Source organism: Enhydra lutris, unplaced genomic scaffold, assembly GCF_002288905.1.
Source record: "Enhydra lutris kenyoni isolate GAN:26980312 unplaced genomic scaffold, ASM228890v2 scaffoldscaffold21, whole genome shotgun sequence".
NCBI lineage: Eukaryota > Metazoa > Chordata > Mammalia > Carnivora > Mustelidae > Enhydra > Enhydra lutris.
The window spans coordinates 5286773-5314103 of record NW_019154105.1 but is presented as its reverse complement, the minus strand read 5'-3'; the positions used below and the strand labels follow the sequence as shown (position 1 = coordinate 5314103).

The 27331-nt window shown below is 37.6% G+C and overlaps 1 protein-coding gene across 1 annotated transcript in view; it reads right to left on the bottom strand.

Moving 5' to 3' along the window:
- Positions 1 to 19883: 19883 nt before the first annotated feature.
- LOC111149014 (CCR4-NOT transcription complex subunit 6 like) overlaps positions 19884 to 27331 on the bottom strand; it is a 119044-nt gene continuing 111596 nt past the window's right edge. The window contains exon 12 of the mRNA XM_022505892.1: positions 19884 to 27299. Coding sequence (XP_022361600.1) covers positions 27087 to 27299 — 213 coding nt within the window. The 3' untranslated portion in view covers positions 19884 to 27086. The remainder of the gene's footprint in view (positions 27300 to 27331) is intronic.

Here is a 27331-nt window from a genome sequence, read left to right as displayed (position 1 = left end):
ATTGAATGTGACAGAAAGGCACAAGAAAATGAAGACCAAGGTCATTGATTTGATGTTTAAGAGTTGACAGACCTTTGGTTTCTGGGTTCACTACTCCACTAACATGCTCCTCTCCAGGTCCAGAGGGCTTAAAGGGTGAATGAGCCATGAGGGAAACAAAGAACAAGCGTAGAGTCTTCCCTTTCCTTCACTGTCAGATTTATTTCCCATCTTCTCTTTCAAGATAAGAGGGTAATGAAATCAAATGAACTTTCTGCAGAATGAAAGAGGTTTAATTATAACCAGTTAACACTTGAACTATTTTTCAATATGCCAAATAAAGAAATTCACCATTACATTTCCTTCAGCTCCATTTATATTTTTTTGTATCTTTTAAAGGCACTTTTTATTAATGAATATGAACATAACTATCTGGACAGTAATGAAAGCTGAAAATCCTATAATTCTTTTTTTTTTTTTAATAGAGATCCTATAATTCTTAATGTCAGAGTTGGGAAGCCAATTGGTGGTCATCCAGCCTGATCATCTACAGAAACCATATTTTCTCCTAGGGTGTTTCCAGAAGTAGTAGTAAAGAAGTCTCTATATAGTAAAATTTAAACATTTTTAATCTCTCCAATTTATTGTTCTGTTTGTCTTTAATGGTAGAAAATTAAAAAGAAAGGGAGGCTATTAAAGAGGGTCTCAATAATTCATTCCTCTTCCATATGATAATGATTTTCAAATATTTGAAGGGTTGTCATATTTCTAAGTCTTCTTAATGAATTCATTTAATAAACATTTATTGAGTGCACTGTGCAAAGATGATAAAAACTTCCACACTCCAAAAATACTTAAGTTGCAAAAAGAACCTAGTTTTTGGTATCCTCTCGCCTCCTTAACTTATTCTATGCATCATCTAATGGTTCTATTCTTTTTTTTTTTTTTTTCAAAAGTATGCCTATGTGTTGGCCTACATCAAGAGAGTAGAAGAAACATTAATTTTTGCATTCTTCATACTGAATCCTGTATTCAATGTCACATGGTTTGTAAGTAGTTTTAAAGTCAGATGTTTATGGTGTTTACCAAAAACATCCCCCTGGTCCTATTGGAAGGTGTTACCATGTCAAATAGAGAACCTGATCATGTGGATAGTACCTACAACTCTTCAGAAACAATGGCTTGGCCAGTTGTCTTGAGCAGAAACCCAATCTGGAGGGTTAAAAGAAGTGCTATACACAACTAATGAATCATTGAATACTACATCAAAAACTAATGAGGTACTATATGTTGGCTAATTGAATTTAAATTTTAAAAAATTTTAAAAAGAAGATGTTGGTTGAAAAAAAAATAAATAAAAGAAGTAGAACATTCTCATGCTGTCAGCCTCTCTAACAAATCTTTCCTCCTTTCACTAGGGAAGAAAAGATGGAAGATGTTCCATGGATTATTAGGTCAATCCCTGAATCTAACTTCCCAATTGCAGGGTAAAGAATCAACATATTCAAAACATAAAGCCCTTTGTTTGTTTGTTTTTTGAAGTCTGAAATAGAATTTAAACTTTCCAAACTTTCCAAATTTATCTGATTTCTGGTACAGTTCACAAACTACTAAAGGCATAAGCAAAATTTTGCAAGAGTATTGTTGGCTTAGAATAAGACTTTTTTTTTTTTAAGAATAAGACTTTAAAAAGAAGGGAGTTCCTTCCCTCTCCCATAGAATATTTTATAGGTGTGGAAATAACTGAAAATATAAAGTTTCCAGAGAAATAAATATTTTAAAGCAGGATTCTCTGAACTATTTTTTTCTCTGTATGTTTAATACCATATTTGTGGTACTATTAAATTTAAATAGATCACCATAGCTATGTGGTTACAAATTCCTAAAGAAAGCCAAGCTTATAGGAGGGAAGGTATATGTTGTTCTTTGGGCTTCTTATTTTCTCAACAGGTAAAATTTTGTATAAAGTAGTCAGAATACAGAGAAGTACTTAGGTAGAATTTCATTTAAAAGCTTGCTATTTTTGATATGTTCATAGTTTTCAGATTGTCAAGTATAATTGAGATAAATATAAAATTTGGAAGGCAAAAAAACTTTTGAATCTTAATATTTTGGAAAATATTACACCCGACTTTAAATAATTTTCCATTATTGAGTATATCCAGTAATGCAGGGTTTAATTAAACTGGGGGATATAAATCAAAAGGAAGGGCTGACAGTTTTATTTAATGTGAACTATAAATTGAAAGGAAACACCATCAACTGCTCTAATTTTTATTTCTTTTAGAAATAATATACAGCAGGACTGGAAGCAAATAAAGTTCCTTTTACAACTCAAAAACAAAAGCTTGCCATTTTTTTCATATGCTAAGTTTATTTTTTCTTAATTTAATTTTATTTTTTCAGTGTTCCAAGATTCACTGTTTATGCACCACACCCAGTGCTCCATGCAATATGTGCCCTCCTTAGTACCCAACACCAGGCTCACCCACACCCCACCCCCTTCTCTCCAAAAAATTAAAAATAGAGCTACCCTATGACCCTGCAATTGCACTACTGGGTATTTACCCCAAAGATACAGATGTAGTGAAAAGAAGGGCCATCTGTACCCCAATGTTCATAGGAGCAATGGCCACAGTCACCAAACTGTGGGAAGAGCCAAGATGCCCTTCAACGGACGAATGGATAAGGAAGATGTGGTCCATATACACTATGGAGTGTTATGCCTCCATCGGAAAGGATGAATACCCAACTTTTGTAGCAACATGGACGGGACTGGAGGAGATTATGCTGAGTGAAATAAGTCAAGCAGATAAAGTCTATTATCATATGGTTTCACTTACTTGTGGAGCATAAGGAATAACATGGAGGACATTAGAAGAAGGAAAGGAAAAGTAGATTGGGGTAAATCAGAGGGAGAGATGAAGCATGAGAGATTGTGGATGCTGAGAAATTAAAGCTTGCTATTTTGGGGTTCCTGAGTAGCTGTCGTTAAGCATCTGCCTTTGGCTCAGATCATGATCCCAGAGTCCTGGGATCGAGCCCTGCATCTGGCTCCCTGCTCAGTGGGAAGCCTGCTTCTCCCTCTCCCACCCCCCCGCTTTTATTTCCTCTCTTGTGATCTCTGTCTCTGTCAAATAAATAGATAAAATCTTTAAAAGAAAAAAAAAAGCTTGCTATTTTAAGTAATTTCATGTTCCCATAAGATGATAATTTCTTCTGGATATAAAAAATATGTAGGTAGCCCTACCAGGAAATAATGCTACAAAATTCATCTAGTATTCATGCTGTTACAAATAACGACATAAATATAGCCATATATTTGCAAGCTTTTCTGAAGCAAGGTCTGTACCATCTCATCTTTATGAATCCACTCACAGCACCAAATGTGTACATAATTAGAGGAAAGGGATATGCTTCTTGTGCTGGTCATCTGCCTGCTTACTCTCAGATTTACTTCCAACCTTCCCAGTTCTGCCTGTATCTCTGTGTCGACATTTTTCAGGCTTTCTTGACAAGCGGCTCCTGAATAGGTTTAGCAAATGGGAAGCTTTGCTGGAATATGTGGGGGTGGGAGAAGAGAAGGAGCCAAAGTATTTTGCCCTCTCTTTCTCTGACTTGGTGGTATCTCTGGCAGTAGCTGTTTATCCATAACACCAACTCCAATGGGATAATCATTCTTATATATTTCAGATCTTGTAAGACTGCCACTTAGAGTTTCCAGCTCCTACTGGATAGCCCAGTTTCAGAGCTTCCGTAGCACTCTGTCCCCTCTACACCCTATCCACCAAAAGAGTGGTAGCAGTTTCCTGCTTTTCCTAACTTCAGGATTGCCTCAGTATCTTATTTGGCTTCTCAGTTCTTCCATGACCTCTGTAACCAATCGCTTGCACTGAATTTCTTCTGTTTGTGGTTTCTGCTTTTCTGAAAGGCTCCTTACTGATACAGCTCTTGTTACCAGGAATGGTCACAGGAAACTGATACTCAACATGGAACTGGGATTGAATTGTCACCTATTTGGCTAGAATGCAGCCAAGACCTCCTTACACTAGTAATCAGCATGCAGCGGCATCTAATTACTTAAAATGTAACCGGTGACTTCTTGAAAACTAGTATAGTACAGGGTAAAAATGATGCTTTGTTCAAGTAATTAATGCACTTGGCCATCTTAATAATTTTGATTAATAAGAATTGTGATTAACAGGGAAGAGTGTACACAAAAATAAGCCTAAGACCTTGAACTTTTAACACAAAATCTTAAGCTACGTAGCCATATTCCATAGCCCTATAGCCATAGGACAGACGTGTCTGAGAAGCAAGCCCAAGTCTTAATAACACAGGCTGCAAAGTTGCACATTAGTTAAATTTATTATCAAGTATTTTATGTTAAGGACCCTAGATGGAAAGGAGTATTTTGCTGAGACTCTGGATGGTGACATTTGGGCAGACAGAGTGGAGGCTGCAAACTCCAAACTCCCCAACTCCCTGGACCTTACTAGCTATCAGAAGCAGTTGGTCAATTTAACACCTCACCTGAGGCAACCAATCTTCACTTACATGAATACATTTACATGATTTCACTTGTGGCTGTTGCCTGAGAATAGAATACTGATTCTCTGCAGATGCCATTCTAACCACCCCTCATTGTCTCTAGTCTCACAACAAGAGTTCTATCCAACACAGACCGGATGGAAAAGTTCAGGTCCTGCTCCAATAAAAGATAGCAAACACACCAAAGGACTTGCAGAATTCTGTCAATTTGTATTTAAAGAAATCTGGGAAACATGTATGAGAATATGTTTTAGTCTATTTGGGCTGCTACAACAAAATGCCAAAGACTGGTAGCTTATAAACAACAGAAATTTATTTCTCACAGTTCTGGAGACTGGAAGTCCAAGATCAAATCATCAACATGGTCAATTTCTGGTGATGGACCTCTTCCTAATTTATACCTGGCAAGTTCTTATTGTGTCCCCACATTGAGGAAGAGGCATACAATCTCTCTAGAGCCTCTTTTATAGGGCACTAGTACCATTCACAAGGGATCCACCCTCATGCCTTAAATACCACCCAAAGGCATCATTTCCTAATATCATTGTCTTTGGGGGTTAAAATTTAAACATAAAAATTTTGGAGTGACACAGTCATTCAGACCATAGCAAAACATATTCTAAGAGTACTCAGTAGGAATGAAATAAATATTGGATCACACTGAAATTATTGACAAAGCTATCCTTGCCTGGGATTCAGGATTCAACATATTGGCTCAAGCACCAGGAGGTGGCATTAACCCACTCTTAGGTTAGTAAAATTAGGCCAAAATGGTATAAAGTAGAGATGGCAGAACTTGCTTGGCACACTGAAGAACAGTGCTATCAGATAGAAATGTAATGTGAGCCACATACATGCTTTCTAATTTTCTAGTACTCATGTTTTAATCAAATAAATATTTTTTAAATTATTACTTCAAGTGCTCAATAACCACATAAGGCTAGTGCCTACCATACTGGGCAGTATAGCATAGGCCAAGGAGTCTAGAGATGGGAATTTGGAGCAGATTCTAATGTACAAACTGCTTAGCCACCCCCAACCATACCTTCACTGTGAAGGGTCCAGAAGACATTTCTCTCAGCACAATATTAAGAAATTCATTGGTAAAAGCATATTCATATAAATGATAGTTGCATCCTGTTATACAGTAGCAACAGATTGTGGTTGTTCATGGATTGGAAGACAGTGTTGTTAGGATATCCATACCCAGAGTGCTCTACAGATTCAATGTAACCCTTATCAAAATCTCAAAGACATTTTTTTTTTAAAGTAGAAAGGCCCATGTTGAAATTTACATGGAATATCAAGAGATCCTAAATAGCCAAAACAATCATTTTTTTAAAAATGGAATAAGGCTGGAAGACTCATTCTTCCTGATTTCATAACATACTACAAAGCTGCAGTAATCAAAACACTGTGGTACTGGCATAAAGACAGACATATAGACCAATGGAACACAACAGAGAGATGGGCCAGAAATAAAGTCTCATGTAAATAGTCAAATGATTCTTGGCAAGGGTGCTGAGATCATTTGATAGGAAAAGGACAGTCTTTCCAACAAATAATGCTGGGAAAAATGAATATCTAACACAGAAGAAAGAAGTTAGACCTTTACTTAATACCAAATACAAAAATTAACTCAAAATGTACCAAAGGCCTAAATGTAAGACCAAAAACTATAAAACTTTTAAAAGAAAATATAGGGTAAAAGCTTCAAGACATTGGATTTTGACAATGCTTTCTTAAATATGACACCAAAGGCAGAGGCAACAAAAACAAAAATAGATAAATTGGATTTTATCAAAATGAAAACTTCTGTGAATCAGAGGACACTATCAACAGAGTGAAAACACAATCCCCAGAATGGAAGAAAAATATTTGCAAATCACATATCTGATAAGAAATTCCTACCCAGAATATATAAAGAACTCCCAAAACTCAACAATTATAAAGAACTCCCAAAACTCAACAATTCCTACCCAGAATATATAAAGAACTCCCAAAACTCAACAAATATCAGATATCACATATCTAATAAGGAATTTCTACCCAGAATATATAAAGAACTCCCAAAACTCAAAATCAAGCAACTCAATATAAAATGCACAAGAGATTCAAATAGACATTTCTGCAAAGAAGATATAAAAATGACCAATAAACTCATGAGAAGATACTCAATATTGCTAATAACTAGGTAAACACAAATCAAAACTACAATGAGACATGGCCACATTGCCACTGTCAAACAAAATGAAACAAAACAAAAATAACAAGTGTTGGTGAAGATGTGAAAATATTTGAACCCTTGTGCTTGCTGACAAGAATGTAAAATGGTATTGCCACTATGAAAAATAGTATGGTGGTTCCTCAAAAAATAAAAACAGAATTATTATATGATTCAGCAATTCCACTTCTGGGTACAGACTCAAAATAATTGAAAGCAGAATCTCAGAAATATTTGTATATACGTGTCCAGAGCAGCATTATTCACAGCACTAAAACGTAGGAACCACTTAGGTGTCCATCAACAGAAAAATTGATAAGCAAACTGTAGCATATATACAATGGAATATTATTCATCCTTAAAAAGAAATTCTGACACATGCTACAACAGGGATGAATCTTGATGACATTATTCTACATGAAATAAAACCAGTCACAAAAAGGCAAATACTGTATCCCACTCATATGAGGTATTTAAAGTAGTCAAAGAGAGGAGGAAGCCAGAAGGCGTAGGAGTAGGAGAATGAAATAACATTAGGTCCCAAGAGTTCAGCTAGATAGTTATCAAACCAGTCTGAACACCTACAAACTCAACAGGAGATAGAAGAAGAGCAGCAGTTGTAGGAACAGAAAATTGACCACTCTCAGGAAGGTAGGACATGTGGAGAAGTGAACCCGAAGCAAAAGGAAGATAGACCTCAGGGGGAGGGTCCAGGTCCTAGCAAGCAGTGGGGCAGTCTAGCACAAAATCAGAACTTTCAGAAGTCTGCTCAACTGAGGGAAATCATTCCGGAGGCTAAGCGGTGATGGAGCCCTTTCGGGGACAGTGTGGTCTCAGGACCTTCAGAGTCACACAAAGACCAGGGGTATCTCAGTGTGGCAGAGCTCCCATGTATCAAAGCAGAGAAACTGGTTAGAGACAGAGCCAAAGTGGGGGTCCTCAGCTCAGGGTTACCTTAAACTGTGATCCAAGGCACAGTTGGGCCACTGCTCTTCGAGCAGAGACCCCACAAGTAGCAGATCTAGAAAGACACCCCTCCATCCTCCTCCGGGAGGAGCGGCACCAGAGCGCACTGTAGGACTCTACTGGGTTTGGAGACACCAAATTGGGCCATATACCAGAGATAGAAATGTTCGGTCACAGGCCAGGTGAGCATGAAGCACAGCTGGAGACCAGGGAGACAGGAGGGATTGACTGCTCTTCTCTGAGGGCAAACTGAGGAGTAGGGCCCCAAGCTCTCGGCTCTTCTGGTTGGGAAATTGGGAGGCTTCCATGCTCATTCCCATCCTCCAGAGCTCTACAGAAAGCATTTAGAGAACAAAAGCTACTGAGAGCAAACCTGAGCAGATTACTTAGCCTGACCCCTGGCAAGGGTGGTGCAATTCTGCCTCGGACAAAAACATTTGAGATTCACTGTAACAGGCCCCTCCCCCAGAAGATCAGCAAGATCATCCAGCCAAGACCAGGTTCACCAATCAATGAGAACTGCAGAACTCCTGAGCTAGGGGAAAGCAACATATAGAATTCATGGCTTTTTCCCCATGATCCTTTGTCTTGCAAAGTTAAATATTTTAATTTTATTTTTTCTTATTTTATTTTTTTCCTCCTTCCTCTTTTAACATTTTTTAAAATATTTTATCTTACTAATACATTTCCTTAAAAAATCTTTTTAAATTTTCATTGTTATATTCATATTTTATCCCTTCATTGTATGTAACCTTATTTATTGTATACATATAGGGGTTTTTTTCTTTAAAATTTTGGGATATAATTTCTTCTAATAGACCAAAATAAACTCTAAATCTAGCTCCAGCCTGATCACATTCTCCCCTATTTTCTTTTCTTTTTCCACCAGCTTATTTTATCAATTCCTTCTTTAGAATCTTTTTAAATTTTCATCTTTACCCTCATATTCCAAACAAACCTTCATCATGTTTACCCTTATTTTTGTATAAACATAAGTTTTTCTTTCTTTAAAATTTTGGGACATAGTTTCTTCTAAGAGATCAGAATACATCCAAAATCAAGTTGGTGGCTCTGTTCTATTTGCCAATCTAATATATATATATATATATATATATATATATATATACACATTTTTTTTTCTTCCTCCTTTCTTCTACCCCCAGTTTCAGGTCTCTTCTGATTTGGTTAGTGTACATTTTTCTGGGGTCTTTGCCATCCTTTTAGTATTTTACTCTCTCATTCATATGCTCTTATCTGGATAAAATGACAAGGCAGAAAAACTCACCACACACACACAAATAAAAGAATAAGGGGCAGTACCAATGGCTAGGGACCTAATCAGTACAGACATTGGTAATATGTCAGAACTAGAGTTCAGAATGACGATTATCATGGTGCTAGCTGAGCTCAAAAAAGGCATGGAAGATAATAGAGAATCCTTTTCTAGGGAAATAAAATCCCTTTCTGGAGAAATAAAAGAACTAAAATCTAGCCAAGTTGAAATTTTAAAAAAGCTATTAATGAGATGCAATAAAAAATGCAGGCTCTTACTGCTAGGATAAATGAGGCAGAAGAGAGAATTAGTGATATAGAAGGCCAAATGATGGAAAATAAAGAAGCTGACCAAAAGAGAGACAAACAACTACTGGACCACAAGGGGGAGAATTCAAGAAATAAATAATACCATAAGACAAAACAATATTAGAATAACTGGGATCACAGAAGAAGAAAGAAAGAGAGGGGCAGAGATATATTGGAACAAATTATAGCAGAGAATTTCCCTAATATGACAAAGGAAACAAGCATCAAATTCCAGGAGGCACAGAGAACACCCCTCAAAATCAATAAAAATAGGTCCAGACCCCAACATCTAATAGTAAAATTTATAAGTCTTAGTGACAAAGAGAAAATCCTGAAAGCAGCCCAGGAAAAGAAGTCTGTAACATACAATGGTAGAAATATTAGATTGGCAGCTGACTTAATCCACAGAGACCTGACAGGCCAGAAAGGACTGGCATGATATATTCAGAGCACTAAATGAGAAAAACATGCAGCCAAGAATACTATATCCAGCTAGGCAGTCACTGAAAATGGAAGGAGAGATAATAGTGTCCAGGACAAACAAAAACTAAAAGAATTTGCAAACACCAAACAGCCCTATAGTAAATATTGAAAGGGGTCCTCTAAGCAAAGAGGGAGTCTAAAAGTAATAGCCCAGAAAGGAACAGAGACAATATACAGTAACAGTCACCTTATAGGCAATACAATGGCACTAAATTCGTATCTTTCAGTATTCACCCTGAATGTAAATGGTCTACATGCCCCAATCAAAAGACACAGGGTATCAGAATGGATTAAAAAACAAGACCCATCAATATGCTGTCTATAAGAAACTCATTTTAGACGCAAAGACACCTCCAGATTTAAAATGAGGAGTGGAAAACAACTTACCATACTAATGGACATCAAAAGAGGGCTGGGGTGACAATCCTTATACCAGATAAATTAAATTTAAGTCAAAGACTATAATAAGAGATAAGGAAGGACACTATATCATACTTAAAGGGTCCGTCCAACAAGAAGATCTAACAATTTTAAATATCTATGTCCCTAACATGGGAGCCAATTATATAAACCAATTAACAACAAAATCAAAGAAACACATCAACAATAATACAATAATACTAGGGGACTTTAACATTCCCCTCGCTGAAATGGACAGATCATCTAAGCAAACGATTAACAAGGAAATAATGGCTTTAAATGACATGCTGGGCCAGATGGACATGACAGATGTATTCAGAACATTCCATCCCAAAGACACAGAATACACATTCTTCTCTAGTGCACATGGGATTCTCTGGAATGGATCATATTCTGGGTCATAAGTAAGATCTCAACCAGTACCAAAAGATTGTGATCATTCCCTGCATATTTTTAGACCACAATGTTCTGAAGCTAGAACTCAATCACAAGAGGAAAGTTGGAAAGAACTCAAATACATGGAGGCTAAAGATCATCCTACTGAAGAATGAATGGGTCAACCAGGAATTTAAGAAGAATTTTAAAAATTCAAAGAAACAAATGAAAATGAAAACACAACTTTTCAAAATCGTTGGGTCAAAACAAAGGTGGTCCTGAGAGAAAAGTATATAGCAATACAAGCCTTTCTCAAGAAACAAGAAAGTTCTCAAGTACACAAACTAAGCCTACAAATAAAGGATCTGGAAAAAGAACAGCAAAGAAAGCCTAAACTCAGCAGGAGAGGAGAAATCATAAAGAGCAAAGCAGAAACCAATGAAATAGACACCAAAATAGCAATCAAACAGATCAATGAAACTAGGAGCTGGTTCTTTGAAAGAATGAATAAGATGGATAAAGTCCTGGCCAGACTTCTCAAAAAGAAAAAAAAAGGAACAAAATTAACAAAATCATGAAAGAAAGAGGAGAGATCACAACCAACACCAAAGAATTACAAACAATTATAAGAACATATTATGAGCAACAATATGCCAGCATATTTGACACTCTGGAAGAAATGGATGCATTCCTAGAGACATATAAATTACCAAAATGGAATGAGGAAGAAACAGAAAACCTGAACAGACCCATAACCAGTAAGGAGATTGAAGTAGTCATCGAAAATCTCCCAAAAAACAGGAACCCAGGGCCAGATGGCTTCCCAGGGGAATTCTACCAAATATTTAAAGAAAAATTAATTCCTATCCCCCTGAAACTGTTCCAAAAAGTAGAAATGGAAGGAAAACTTCCAAACTCATTTTATGAGGCCAGCATCACCAGACCCCAGCAAAAAAACAGAATTGCAGACCAATATCCTTGATGAACACAGATGCGAAAATTCTCACCAAAATACTAGCCAATAGGATCCAACAGTACATTAAAAGGATTATTCACCACGACCAAGTGGGATTTATTCCTGGGCCGCAAGGTTGGTTCAACATCCACAAATCAATCAATGTGATACAACACATTAATAAAAGAAAGAACAAGAACCATATAATACTCTCAATAGATGCTGAGAAAGCATTTGACAAAGTATAGCATCCTTTCTTGATCAAAACTCTTCATAGTGTAGGATTAGAGGGTATATACCTCAGTATCATCAAAGCTTTCTATGAAAAACCCACAGCGAATATCATTCTCAGTGGAGAAAAACTGAGAGCTTTTCTCCTAAGGTCAGGAACATGGGAGGGATGTCCATTATCACCACTGCTATTCAACATAGTACTAGAAGTCCTATCCTCAGCAATCAGACAACAAAAAGAAATAAAAGGCATCCGAATCGGCAGAGAAGAAGTCAAACTCTCACTCTTTGCAGATTAAATGGTACTTTATGTGGAAAACCCAAAAGACTCCACTCCCAAACTGCTAGAACTTGTACAGGAATTCAGTACAGTGTCAGGACATAATATCAATGCTCAGAAATCAGTTGCATTTCTATACACTAACACCAAGACAGGAGAAAGAAATGTAGGTGTCAACAGCATTTACAATTGCACCCAAAACCCAAGATACCTAGGAATTAACCTAACCAAAGAGGCAAAGAATCTATATTCAGAAAACTATAGAATACTCAAGAAAGAAATTGAGGAAGACATAAAGAAATGGAAAAACGTTCCATGCTCATGGAGTGGAAGAACAAATATTGTGAAAATGTCTATGCTACCTAAAGCAATCTACACATTGAGTGCAATCCCTATCAAAATACCATCCATTTTTTTCAAAGAAATAGAACAAATAATCGTAAAAATTTATATGGAACCAGAAAAGACCCCCAATAGCCAGAGGAATGTTGAAAAAGAAAGCCAAAGTTGGTGGCATCACAATTCCAGACTTTAAACTCTGTTACAAAGCTGTCATCATCAAGACAGTATGGTACTGACACAAAAACAAACACGTAGATCAACGGAACAGAATAGAGAGCCCAGAAATGGACCAGAAATGGACTCTATGGTCAACTAATCTCTGACAAAGGAGGAAAAGAATGTCCAATAGTAAAAAGACAGTCTCTTCAACAAGTGGCGGAGGGAAAACTGGACAGCCACATGCAGAAGAAGGAAACTGGACCATTTCCTTACACCACACATAAAAATAGACTCAAAATGGTTGAAATACCTCAATGTGAGACAGGAATCCATCAAAATCCTTGAGAAGAACACAGGCAACAACCTCCTCAACCTCAGCTGCAGCAAATTCTTCCTAGAAACATCGCCAAAGGCAAGGGAAGCACGAGCAAAAATAAACTATTGGGACTTCATCAAGATCAAAAGCTTTTGCCCAGCAAAGGAAACAGTCAACAAAACCGAAAGGGTCAATCACACTACTGGATATTTACCCTAAAGATACAAACGTAGTGATCCGAAGGGGCATTGATGCACCGGAATGTTTAGAGCAGCAATGTCCACAACAGCCAAACTATGGAAAGAACCTAGGTGTCCATCAACAGAAGAATGGATAAAGATGTGGTGTGCATATATATACAATGGAATACTGTGTAGCCATCAAAAGAAATGAAATCTTACCATTTGCAACAATGTGGATGGAACTCGAGGGTATTATGCTGAGTGAAGCAAGTCAATCAGAGAAAAACAATTATCATATGATCTCCCTGATATGAGGAATTTGAGAGACAGAGCACGGGTTGTGGGGGATAGGGGAGTAAAAAATGAAAGAAGATGGGATCAGGAGGGAGACAAACCATAAGAGACTCTTAATCTCACAAAACAAACTGAGGGTTCTTGGAATAGGGTGGCTGGGCTATGGACATTGGGGAGGGTATGTGCTATGGTTATGTTTGAAATGTGTAAGCCTAAAAAAAAAAAAAAAAGAAAGAAATGTGTAAGCCTGATGATTCACAGACCTGTACCCCTGGGGCAAATACATTATAGGTTAATAAAGATATATTTTTAAATACAATAAAAAAAAATAAAGTAGTTAAATAAATAGGAACAGAAAATAGAATGGAAGTGGCCAGAGGCTTGGGGAGGAGTTTGGGTGGAAGGGGGGTGAATAATAAATTATTTTTCAATAGGTATAGAGTTTCAGTTTGCAAAGTGAAAAAGTTCTAGAGAGCTGTTGCATAACAATATGAATATAGACAACAGTACCGAACACTTAAAAAATGGTTAAGACAGAAAATGTTATGTTTTTACCACAATAAAAAAAAGGTAATGCAAATAAAGTACAAGAAAAAAAAAGATTGATTAAAACATGAAAACAGATGCTGAGTGGAAAAAAAAAAAGTGCATGCTAATAATTTGTTTGCTTGTTTCCACACCTGTTTCTCAGTCTTTATTCTGAATATACCATGTGAATACTTTTCAGTCTTCTTTGCCAATCACTTCTGGTTAAGTTCAGCCAAGGAGAGACATGGTAGAGAACTGTAAGGAAGAAGAGAAAGCCGGCATCTTTCTCTTTCTCTTACTGCTACAGGTAGCATTTCCAGCAGACACTTGGGTCTTCTCCGTGACCCCAGCCCTTAAAAGATATCTCCCCCCCTTTGTGACACCACCTCCCACAGGCAGTGCCTGCCACGGTTCTAACTCCTGATCGGTAACCCCATCTTCTCCTGATTTCCAGTGGCTTAAACATTACAGTGGCTATTAGATGTTGTTAATCCCCGTTTCGCCTTACAATGCACTATTTGACAACATTTTTTCTCGCCCATTTAACTCATGCCCTATATTCTACTCATCTTGATTGAAAGAGTGTATCTTCTGTTTTTTCAACTGAATCCTAACTAATGCAATCTCTTATTATAGGTACTTCCAAACCAAATCCATACCATTTGACCTACACATCTTTTTTTCCTTAAGATTCCTTAAGAAAATAAAAAGAAAAGAAAAAGAAAGGGTGCTTATGAGCTGGAGAGGAATAGAGGAAACGAATCTTAAGTAGGTTCTCGACTGAGCACAGAGGCAGAGCCCTTATGCAGGGCTCAATCCCATGACCCTGAGATCTTGACCCGAGCAAAAAGCCAAAGTCAAGCACTCAGTTGACAGAGCCAGATACCCCAGATCTACAGACCTTTAAATAAGGTCTACATATTTGTTTCTATGTTTTGCACATCCTTAAGTGTTTGACATATATTTATGAAATATACACATACATACTAGGAACTTATCATATATGTCAAGTACTTCAGTCTTCTTTAGTAAGATTCTTACAATCCAAGAGCACTGGTGTAATTACGCACCCTGTGGATATTCCAGGAAAAGAGATTGCGAGATGGAGACTGGCACTCGGGAAGTTTTGTGGAGAGGTCCAAGATCAAACCCGGGGGCGGAAGAAATGCAGTCACAACAAAGACCTTGACCATTGCCATGAGGGCTCTGGAGCTGGCCACGTCCGTTCAGAATTGTCACAGGTCTATGTGAGGAGGCTCAACTCATTAACCCCACATTCACCAGCCACGGATACCTAGCCACAGATAGGTATCAGCTCCCAGAACAGGGCATGACGTCTGGCAAGGCAGCTGTCCTTCCTCAGTCTGGGGTACATTTCAGGAATATTCTCAGTGGACATCTCACTCCCAGATGAAAGTCCTTAAGAGTTACCAGTAATCAGAGCACCACCTTGAGCCAGTCACTTGTCTTGTATAATACATTTTGAAAGCCATCTCCATCCTCTGCCCCCCAGAATTACAAGGGAAAGTTAAGTGAGATGAACTAGTTCTGTGTTGCAGCTGTTCTGGGATATAGTTGGTACCCATCCTCTCCCTCCTCCACTACCCACCAACACTAAACTTCCTGTCACTCTCAACCAGCATCTCTGCTCTCGGTGGCTGATCTAGTGGGGTAACCTAGAATTTGCTTACCATTCCTTTTTCATGATTTTTGCACTTGTCAGTTACACAACAAAATGGAGCAAGGAAATGCCCGAAGTCACCAAGTAGACTCCTGGGTGCCAAATATATCCCTCCGTGTGCCCATTGTGTAGCAGCAGCTGGACCTCCAATGCCATAGATCTGCATAGCCCAATAGGAAGGGCCACTTGCACTATAACCTATGCTTGCTGCCAAGGCCCTTCCCATTTCTTACACCAACTCATGACCAAGAGCACACAGCTATTGAGTTACTAAGTTCTCTGGGCCTCAGTTTCCTCACCTGAAAAAATTAAGAGAATTACAGTACATATTTTACTGGGCTGTTGTGAAGATTGAATGATTTCATGTATATAAAGCAAATAAATAGTACCTGGTACAAAACAAATCATGTAAGAGTAAATTCTAGTTTTTATATTAATTTACATATTTGCCGTGATCCACAATAAAGAGATGCAAGTACTTAGAATACACTTAGAAAACACAGGACTACTCTTAAGTTTATTTTAATAAGAACTTTATCATTTGCTGTTGTAATTTTAAGTACATTTCCTTGACTTGTTTTAACAGAATTCAAAATCCCCCACCACATCATATTTGAAGATAAAAGCTGAACCTAAACAGATGAGAGAGTTAATAACATCCAGGTAAATGACCACTGACCACGAGGGTCGAGCAGCCACTGGATAAATCTTCTCCTCTTCCACTCCTCAGGTGGACATTCACAGGGGCATTTTACTTGGTTCCTTGGAGGGCTCCTGGTAAGTTCAAGCCTTAGTTGCTCACAGAAGTAATCAGCTGAAGAACACACCATTGAATGGGCTTGTGTTCTTTCCCATTGTAATTCTTCCTAGTTCCCACTCTTGTTTCTTAAGACCACATCTCAACATCAACTACCTGCAAGGAAGATCTCCCGGACTCTGTTCTTTGGAGAAACTTGGGCCAAGACAGTCATTAACAGAAGCAGCCCAACAAAGCAGATGCTTCTGGATCTGGATCACTCTCTAGTCACTCCGTTGTTAGTGGATGACCCCAGTGCACTTTCACTGGTGGTGGATTTGAAGTACAGGGGGCAGAGAAGCACCAGCTTACAGGGGAAGCAGTAACACCTAAACCATATGGTGCAGTTTTAAGTATAAGGACTGTAAGGTTGTCGGGCTCTCAAGATTTACTTTGGACAACTTGAAAAAAGAAAATGACAGGCTCATATTAGCCAATTTCAACTCAAGGCATACTGTGAAAGTCAGATACACCCAGGACAGTGCTTTAATGATTATTTCAGCAGCCATGGGGTAAACAGTGCTAAAGATCAGACACAGGATGTGTGTAACGGTAGCAGAGCCACAACAAAGATGAGCATAATCTTTAAGGTTCTGCAAAGTGAAGTTCTAAACGCTGGGATAGGAACATGTGATAGAAAAACCAGAGAAGAGGCACCTGGGTGACTTAGTCAGTTAAGCTTCAGATTCTTGATTTTGGCCCAGGTCATGATCCCAGGGTCATGAGATCGAGCCCAGCACTGGGCTCTGCACTCAGCGGGGAGTCTGCTTGAGATTCTCTCTCCCTGTCCCCCACCCCTCACACCCTTTCTCTCAAATAAATTTTTAAAACAAGTAAAAAGCCAGAGAAGCTCAAATCCCCAGATGTCCTTGAACTCTTAGGGCCCTCCCCCTTCCTAGAAAAAGAAACCTCCTTTTGCCTGGATAACTTGAAAAGTTCTTACTTGTGAAAGATGCCTCAAAAGACTGTTTGTCCTCCTTAAGACCCACCCATGCCTCCCTTCTTTGAATTTGAGATCAGTAATTATGGTGACATCACAGTACCAACTGAACAGACGTATATAGCACTTAAACTGAAAGAAAATAGCTTTCACACCCAAAGACTTCTAAGACCTGACTAACACTATGTCCAAGGACTGAAGAAACATACAGTAGTGGATCTTGAAAGTGTTGAATCTGAGATACCTAAGACTGCATAAGGAATAATGTATTGATATGGTGGCATTCTATTGTGATTCAAGATTTTAGTCTTAGTAAAAAGTCAGTCCTAATAGCTGCTGGCATGATTTCTTATAATTTGGTGTGGCAGGTTGTGTTCCTTTGGAAGCATACTCTGAAATAGAGATTAATGTGCAACTTGTGGGAAACTCTGGGATGGGATGGCATTTCAGAGGTGCTGAGGGACTGAGCCTTAATACCCACATATCTTCCAGGCACTGGAGGTCCCCAGGAAGGGGTCGTTTCAGGCTCACATGCTAGTGTACAAAGATTCATCGTCCTGGCATGAAAAAGTAAGGTTGCTGGTACACAATGGGAGGCAAGAATAAGCCTGTCTGGAACCCAAGTGATTCACGGACAGCTCTTGCTACTTTCGCGTCCAGGGATGGCTGGCAAACTCAAGCAACCATGCCCAACAAGCACAAAACATCTTGTTGGGATGAAGGTATTGTTGCCAAACCTTAGGAAAGCAATCTAGAAGCACTGGTGCACTGGTGCAAAGCTGAGTAAAATCTGGAATGCTGACAGAAGAGAGATGGTGACAGCTATTCATCATAGCCTCAAAATCAGCTGCAGCAGTGGACTCTACCTTGTTCTCCTCCGTATTTTGTTGAGATTACACCATGTCATTATGTCAGTCCTCAGATGCCTCACATCCTCTCAGCTCACTTCCTTACTGCCATCATAGCTTGGCGACCAGTTGCACACAAGTGTAACTTAATAGCACTTCGCCTTTTGCTTTCTGTACCATCGCCCACTCCATTTCCCCACTATTATTATATGGGATTCCTGCAGGAACCTACTTAGTGAATTTAATAGATGTACAAACAGACAGGAAAAAGAATTAACACACTTTTCTCATGGGAGCCCACAAATTCTCTCCTCTCTCATCCCTCATGAAGACAATTTTGAGTGCATTCTACTCAGCTCCTCAAAGGGTCAGTGGCAAGTTTATGTCCCAGTTGCCCAGAGAGGTGATTGGCTCAATATTGCACTCTTGACTTGGCTTTCCCTCTTTCTCTATTGTTATTCCTACACCCCTTTTCTTCCCTGGGATCATTTCTCCAAATAAATTACCTGCATGCAAACTCGTCTTGGTGTCTGATTTTTCTAACATTTCATGAGATTCAATTTCTTACATCCATTTTACCATTAAGGGTACATTTTTATCAAGGTCACATGATGGAATGCAAGGACACTTGATTAGTGTCTTGATTCCTCTATTTTAGGAGTATCTTCTTAATAAGACAGTTGTCCTAAAATCTGGTCCCTCTGGGATACACTTGAAGTGATTCTATTTTTGGAGTGCTTCCTAAAGGCTGGCCAGTGTCAAGACCTCTATAAAGAAAGGATCCTTGGGGTCGGTAAAAATGGCCAGTGACTAGGCAATGAGCTAGAGATTTGTTGATGCTCACAATCTGTTTCCACAAAACCTTCCATTACCTTCCCTAAGCACTTATTAAACTGGACAGCTGTTTTTTTGTTTTGTGCTCTTCGAGAATAATCTGGTCTCAATCACACCATATCTTAAAATCACTTTTCAACTGAATATCCCTAAACAGTTTCAAAATAGCTATTTGTGAACCTTTCCCTCCCCCCTTCCAAGATTCTAAAAATTTAAGATACCTTTACTATAACACTTTAATATTTTACGTCATAAAAGACTGTTTGCAAAGTGAATTCTTGGGAGGATACGGAACTTGTCCAACTTTATATCCCCAAAGCACTTTGTTCATAGTAGATACTTGAAATGTTTGTTGAATGAGTTTATTCTAGGTCTTGGGAGGTCCACTTATTGAGACAGATTACTGCTGGTAACTCAGCAGATCTGATGGCTGTATATCAGTCAGGATGGGCTAGATCATGCTGCAATAACAAAACCTTACTTTATGAAGACATTGAGATTTCGCTGTTGTTTCTCTCACTTCATTTTCTGTGTAGGTCAGCAGGCGAGCTCTGTTCGTCAAAGTTGAAGATTTAGGATGGAAAGTTGAATCTCAATATACACTTCTATTATCACCAAGGCAAGAAAAGGGAATAGGGCAAATTGCACACTGGGTCTTAAAGCCTCACTTCTGAGTCCCTCTGCTCAGATTTCTTCAGCCAAAGCAAGCCATAACTAAGCCTAACTTCCAAATCTATTCTAAACAAAGTACTATTTAAGCAGTAATATAGCTTTCACGGGGGGGGGGGGGGGGGGTAGCATGAATTTGTAACTTTTTGCCTGAATTACCTTGGCTTCTTACTTCACTTTCCAAGAGATGCACTGACCTAAAAGCAGACACATACTGCACAAGTACAGTAAAAAACCAAGACAAAGGTATGCAGTTGCAAAATGGCCATTTATTGCCTACAGGGGAAGGAAAGGGAGGGAGAGGAGAGGAAATACACAGGTGCAAGGAAACAAGCATATATTTAGCCCTATACATCATGTGTGAGCAGTACCCAATCTCCAAAATGGAAAAAAGTATTTTGTCATCTGACATAGTAGTTAAGGTTCTTAAGCACCTCCCTCTGAGCTGCCACAAGATTTAAAAGGCAGGACTGCTTTGTTTAGTCAATGTTCACATTAATGAAAAAATACTACCACCCAACTGTGTCCTTTTGCACGCACATTTTGTACAGTGTCTATTGTGAAAACATCTCAGCTGAGCAGTTTGCTCAAGTTTCAGATCTCATCAACTGTTTAACTGTAATAAATAGAAAAATAAAGCAGCTGGTGATTTTGTCAGAGAGAATGTGTTCAGTAAGAGCAGAACCACTTTCTCCAAGGATGACAGTGTTAAATGATTAGGACACCACAGAACCAGTCTATTAAACATTAAACACTAGTAAGCTATAATTACATGGCACTTCATTAAGTCTTCTAATTAAAAAGAGAATGAATAAAAAAAAAAGAACACAAAGAAGAAAAAAGAAAAAGAAAGGAAAATCTTAGATCTTAAACTGATTACTGGAACACAGTAACAAATTGATTTAGTGCTTGGCTTTTTCTTAGGACAAAAACAAAGTAAATATACAACCTAAAACAGGAGAATTTGTTCTGAAATAGTATCAATAGAAACCCCCAAGTATTCAGGGGAAAAATTACCAAAATACCTTGTTCAGTTTTAAACTGAAGTGCTTTGCTTACCAACCATTAAATTAGTTACAAAAACACTTTATAGGCCACAAAATGACTCAAATTTAGGCAAAACAATGAATTATTAACTTAATGCCAAATAATGAAAATAAATGAACCTTTCCCTATTCAAATGGTAAACTGAGTTGAAGAGTAGATCGTCTCATGGATATTTAGTTGGCACTTGTTTTATGGTTGAAAGAAATCATGATGGAAGATATAAATTAACCCAAAGTGAATGTGATCAACACCCTGGCCTTTCCGAAAGAGAAGGTACAAACACACACGTTCTCTTAAAAAACAAAAACAAAAAACAAAACTCCCTCCATACCACCCCATCCAGAGGTAAAAAAGCCAAAGTTTGAAATGCTCATCCTCAAAATATTCCAAGGACTCCAATGAACTCTATTCCTCAACTTCTCCTGGATGAAAGAAATGCTTGCATTTGGACAACTGTACGAATGCCCATAGTGCACTTCTCAGTGCTGCTGGTGTTTAAGAAATTTGCCACTCACAACACTGAACAATTCCAGATCCAGTGTGCAGTAATACAGCCATCCAAACTCCTCCCCCCGCCCCCCAAAAAAAGTTGGCAGAGCACCGCTCAGGAATTTCACAGGTAAGGGAATATATTTTTAGCAAGTTAAGCACAGAGAAAGAACAGTACAGCTTCTGAATACATACACACCCAGACTACTGCATCACTTACTGTATCAAGACTGAAACAAGTAGCAGGAAACTAAGCCTGTTAAGAAGCAAAGCCATTGTTTGACACATCAATGCTGAGCCAATTGTGTGAGTTAAGATAACTAACTAAACGAATGTGGTACATATAACCATTGTTAGCTTCAAAGAAAATACAGTTATATGTCAAGTAACTAGAAATTAACACAAAACTAAAATGAGCAAGGACGGACCACTTCTGAGAGGGTTACCAGGATTCTTATGCTTTTAGAGTTAAAAGTGACAGATACGCAAGTAGGAAAATTATCTAAATCTGGGGAGATTGTTGAAACAAAGAACTACTAACAGGTGCCAAACTATGACTTCTCAAAGTTTCGGAAAGCTGTATGTACCAAGGTACTATGCCAAAAGAGTCATATCACTTGGCATTTACACACCCTTTTCAAAATGTGATTTATTGTTTCTGATAACACAATTTCTAATTTTGGGACAATGCTACTGAGTTTATACTAAGTGCCATAAAAAATGAACATTTAGTTGACAGAAATGTCCTTATTTCATAGGCTTTGAAAGCAAAATTTTACTTAAAAACATTCCATTACTTCCATGTCATAACGTATGCTGAATAAAACCTCAACATGCTTGTTTTCCTTTGGTTCCAAGAATAGCCCAAACAAACTTAGGCCAAAAGGAATTACTAAGTAGGTTAACCAAGCTTGTTTTTCCTAGTTATCTCCCTACTTCTTGCTGTAGGACTTGAGTAATGCAACAGAGAAACTTACATAAAGAAGGCATTTGGTTAAAATAAGAAAACATGCATGCTCTCCCTGACCACCTTCCTGAAAAGAAATTTTTTTCTTTTCATGGATCTTATTCAGAACACCCTGCAGTATAGCTTGAAGAGCTTTCTTTTTTCTTCTTCCCCAGAAGCTTTAAGATGATGCTTATACAATAAACATTTCCAAATCATTCTGTAAAATGAAAGATGCTCTTGCCATCCTGTTCTGGAAACAGATTTCAACTTTGGTAAATAAGCCAGGTTAAAGGTGTACTAATTTATTTAAGTCTCAATTTGAATTTGGTGATCATGATGCCATAAAAAAATAAAATCAAAGCAACCATAAGTATAAAAGTTCTCATCTGCCTACAAACTGAAAACTTTAGTTGAAGTTCCTGGCTTAGAAAAATATTCTACTCTTCCTAGTTAATTTATCTACCTAGAATTCTCAGAGTTCTATAAACATGACATAATTCAGAAGGAAAAGGTTAAACAAACGTACACATTAGAAAGTTGTTTTTTTTTTTTTTTTAAGGGTAGGGCAGGTCGGAGAGAAAGAGTACCTCATAAATGTGAGAATTCACATTTCTGTCAAAATATAGGTATATATGAGTGCTACTTTTGAAAACGTGCCATAAAGTCATTGCTTGCTATATAACCATTATTCTATGGCCTGCCAAATGTATCAGAAACTATGTTTTCTGTGACCAAAGCTACTCCTCAGTCAGTACATTTTACAAAGCTATTAAAATCTCTCAGAATATAAGACTTAAAAACAAATAAGTACTGGTAAGTACGGGGACACAGTCAATTTGCTAGAAAACCTAGCCCTGTATTAGGAATGAAAACCACATGCCTCTCATTCCATCAAAGAACATATTTAATCTATTTTGTCTTGTGCTTTCTCTACTTCTTGCTATTTGATTTGAAAGTATAGATAGCATTTGTGGTTTTTAGAAACTCTTGGAAATGCAAATACAAACTTAATTTTTCACCCACTTAATAAGAGATACTTAGGAGATACAATTTTAAAATGGAACACAGTTATGTTTGCCTATGTTCCAGTTTTAATGTGCCACATCCTCAATTCTAATACAACCCACCAAAGAATCAAGTGATATGAGCCTTAGGTATCCTTCAACTTTCTCCCTTTGTGATTCAATACATAACTGTAACACACTGACTAACGGACAGATAAGAAAAGAAGCTTTATATTTCTGCAAACTACAACACTCAAACACAGTGGCTTCTTTAATACATTCACACGGGACGCTTATTAGTAAAATTAAATATCTGCCTATGAATATCAGAAAAGCAATTTGAAAAGAAAGAGCTTGGAACAAGGCAAATGGGGGGGCGGGAAGCTGGTCTCAGAACCCATTGTGCCATTACCTGACTTTAACATGTGATATTCAAACGGACGTTCACACGCCTTACATCAAAGAAATGAAACAAAAATATTCAGCTACGTTGTACAAAATTTTTTTTACATAAAACATCATAAATCTTGAACAGATTTACTATATCTGAATTCTAAAAAGTTGCCTATAGAATGGTGCTGGGATTCTGTTCTCTGCTTGCTTTTAGGCAGTGCTGTTGCTTAAAAGTTGACACCAGGCACAATCTTTTAAAACAAAGTCAACGAGCAAGGAGCAGTACGTGGATTTGAGCTTCCCAGATGTCAGCCCTGAGGATGCTGCAATATTCCCCATCAAGATGGGTAAAGCTGTGAGGCGGGTACTGATGCCTGAGAGAGGGGTGACTTGACATGCACTTGTATGACTCTTGTAATAGCAAACAGTGCAGTTTTCCCTTCCCCAAACAACACTGTTTTAATAAATTTAAGGAACACTCCAGTTCTTAGACAATTATCAGAAATCATATTTAACAGTTAAAACAAAAACACATGATCACAACCTAAAAATGCCCGAATTTTCTCGTAGCTTCAGATAAAATGTGCAGCAGCCCCAATGGCATAAAGCTTATTAAACTTAGATTCTGAGAACTAGAAAGTATATAAGCATAAATATTTACTTTCATTGAATATATACCATATGTCATTCACCTCTTCCTTTTGGCTTCTCACTGCCAAAGTTCCAAATGGCATGCACTGTAACAAGACAATACTGAGGAGAGCAGCATTTCTGATCATCTGAATTGGCAGCTCAAAACAGATACCACTCCTTTTACAAAGGGAACAAAGGGTGAAAGGTGTGTGAAATTTGGGCAGTGGGCTAAAGGGAAACCGTGCACATGAAATTTGGGTCACCATGCCCCAAGTGTGTGTGCCACCCAAAACATAACACAATTACCTACTTCAACAGAGCTACTACCAACATTTACTAAAACCACATTAAAAATACACAGGATAATGAATGGTTTGAAAGAGTGCATTTGGAAGCAGAGAGAACCCAATTACACACCTTCCTGCAACAGAGTGCCTCGATCATACACAAAATAAACTTAAGCTGTTTACAATGTTTCCCAATTTTTTTTTATTTTTTCCCTCTACATTTAACTATTAAAAAAGTTTTTTATTAATAAATGGGCTCCTCTGTGGTTCATATACAATCATAAGTGAACTTTAAATTCCATTTTATACAAACATCTCAAAAAATATTGGGAGTGAAGTATGGTAGGAAATATTGCTCACATTGCTAATTAACATGCGTATATGAAAGGAGGAAAATGTTTTGTTAGTGCATATACCTCCAGAGCAGAAAACCCACCCAAAACAAAAGATTTAAAATAAAACATACAGTAGCTGATTACAAAAAAAGGTAATGTCCACAAAATTAAGTTTTTCATGCTATTCTACTTTCCAGTACTACAGTTCAGGTAATCAATTTGCATGGCTAGATGTTGAATGTTTGAGGTATATAAGAAGGGATACCTGCACATTGAGGAAAATCTGTCACCTTAATGGTTGTTTCCTTGTTATCTGTTTGTTTATTCTGGTACTTTACCATTTTTAAAAGAATATTTTATTTACATCAAACTTCACTCAACTACAATGACATTCCAATTATAATAGATGACAAACAACGCCTCTATCACTAGGCACTTTTAAAAGGGAGTTTAGGCTTTACAGAACCCTTCTGATGCAATCCCGTATATGACATTACATCATCCCACCACCCACATCCCACTAAAATTATCCTTCTGGGGAAATATTATCTCATACAGCCTGATTAATTTACTATGGAAGAAATTAGTATAAAAGGACCAAAGGAAATGCATCATTTAAGACTAATAAAACAGCCTAAGATGTTAGGTTTGAAAGAGGAGGCAAATTGTATATATTTAAAACTAATTAAATAATTTAAATTTGACCTGTACTTTATATATTAGTGAGACACAAATATAGGCTATTTTCTTTTAAAATTTCATTCACATAATGGAAAATTTCTTGTTTATTAAAAATATCACATTTTGAGACTAGAAACAGTAAAGTGCATGAAAAGTTTAAAATATAAATTTCAGAAAACTCTTATAGCAGCAAAAAAGCAGAATAAAGAAAAACTTAAAAACACAGACACAACCTTTTCCTGTTAACTGTGCCATAATTAACATCAAGTAGCGAACCAATTTTTCCCCCAGAAAACAGTATTACGTTCACTGCCTCTTGAGTCACAGATTTTTAACTGGCCCCTCCTGGGCAAAAAAAGTATTCCAACACTTCTAAAGAGCATCGACAGTTGGGAATAAACCAGTAGCTTCTTAATTCAACCCTGACAGACAACGGAAACAAAGATTAAAAGCATATAATGGCCATTTGGCAACTAGAGTCAGGAAAAATGATCCGAGGTTTTCAGCTACTCCCTGTTCTTTCTACCCCCCCCCCCAACCACCAAATCCTTTCCACTGTTACCTCAAAAAGCCAAAACGAATAGCCACTTGTCCTACTTCGGGAAACACATGAGATATTTGTATCACTTTTCCCTTTTAAAACTTGGATCGGGGTTTTTTATTCAGTAGTTTTTTTTTTTTTTTTTAAACATTTGACTATAACAGCAAAAATTATTATACAGATCATATAATATCTGTTTCTCTAGCACAACCAGACAGAAAAAGGTAGATGAGAATAATGAAAAATACCGGACACTAATTTTGTGGGCATCCTAAAATATAACATATCCTATTTTCAAGATGTGTGGCAGTAGAAATTACCCACTACTTCCCAATAAATAAACTGGACAGAAAGGCTTAAAATTAATACTTCTAATGAGGTTATAACTAATAGAGGAACTAAATACAGAGCGATTCCTCAAAACAAAAAAAAATAACCAGCGCTTGCCCAACAAACTGTCATGTGCTGTTGAATGCTTGATTTTGAAAGCATATTGTGCAACCATCTTTAATTTCTCTATTTTTCATATTATGGTTAAAGGTTGTATCATAGTTTATGTACAGATCTAGCAAATTTAAGTGCTTTGTTAATGTGCAAAAGACTTGGGGAGCCAAAAATCAGTTTGTTATAATGGAAAACAGAAATCCAAGAAACTTTTCCTGTAAGGCATGCCATCATTCGGTTTAAAATGTCATATTTATAGTTTTTAAAAATTGCCTTTTACAAAAATGGTTGGCTCATTTGAAACCGTTCAAAAGAAAGTATTTGTTTTGGAAAAACAAATACAGTCTTGTTGGGCCTTGAATTGGTGATTTACTAATTATGAATGTTGACTCCTAATATAATAATGAAGAAGGTCGAATTTAAAAATATGTTAAATTAAAAATTTGGAAAGAGTAATACTTTGGTTCCAGCCCTAGTGCCAAATGATACCAATATGCACAAAAATGTACAAAATCTTAGAGCAAACACATAATGAAAGGAACCTGAAGAAGCAGCTTAAGGATGGCCATACTTCACTCCTACATACTTTGATTTACAACTGTACAGGTCCATAGCAACAGCTCCCCCGTCGGTGCGGGGCAGTACTCCACTACCTCCGATTAGGCAAATGAACACCATTGACAAGAGGCAGAAGTGGAGGGTGGAGTTCAAGTTGTGTTAACAGTGAGAAGTGGTCTGAAGGGATGTGAGGGTGCGGACACCCAGTGATGTTGTTCTCAACCAGCCATTGAGGATCTAAAGGCCCCAGGACACCAAGCACGTTCATATGAGTCTTGGAATAGAAAATGTAGTCAATCACGCCCTGGAAAGAGATGGGAGGTTGGGGAAAAAGAA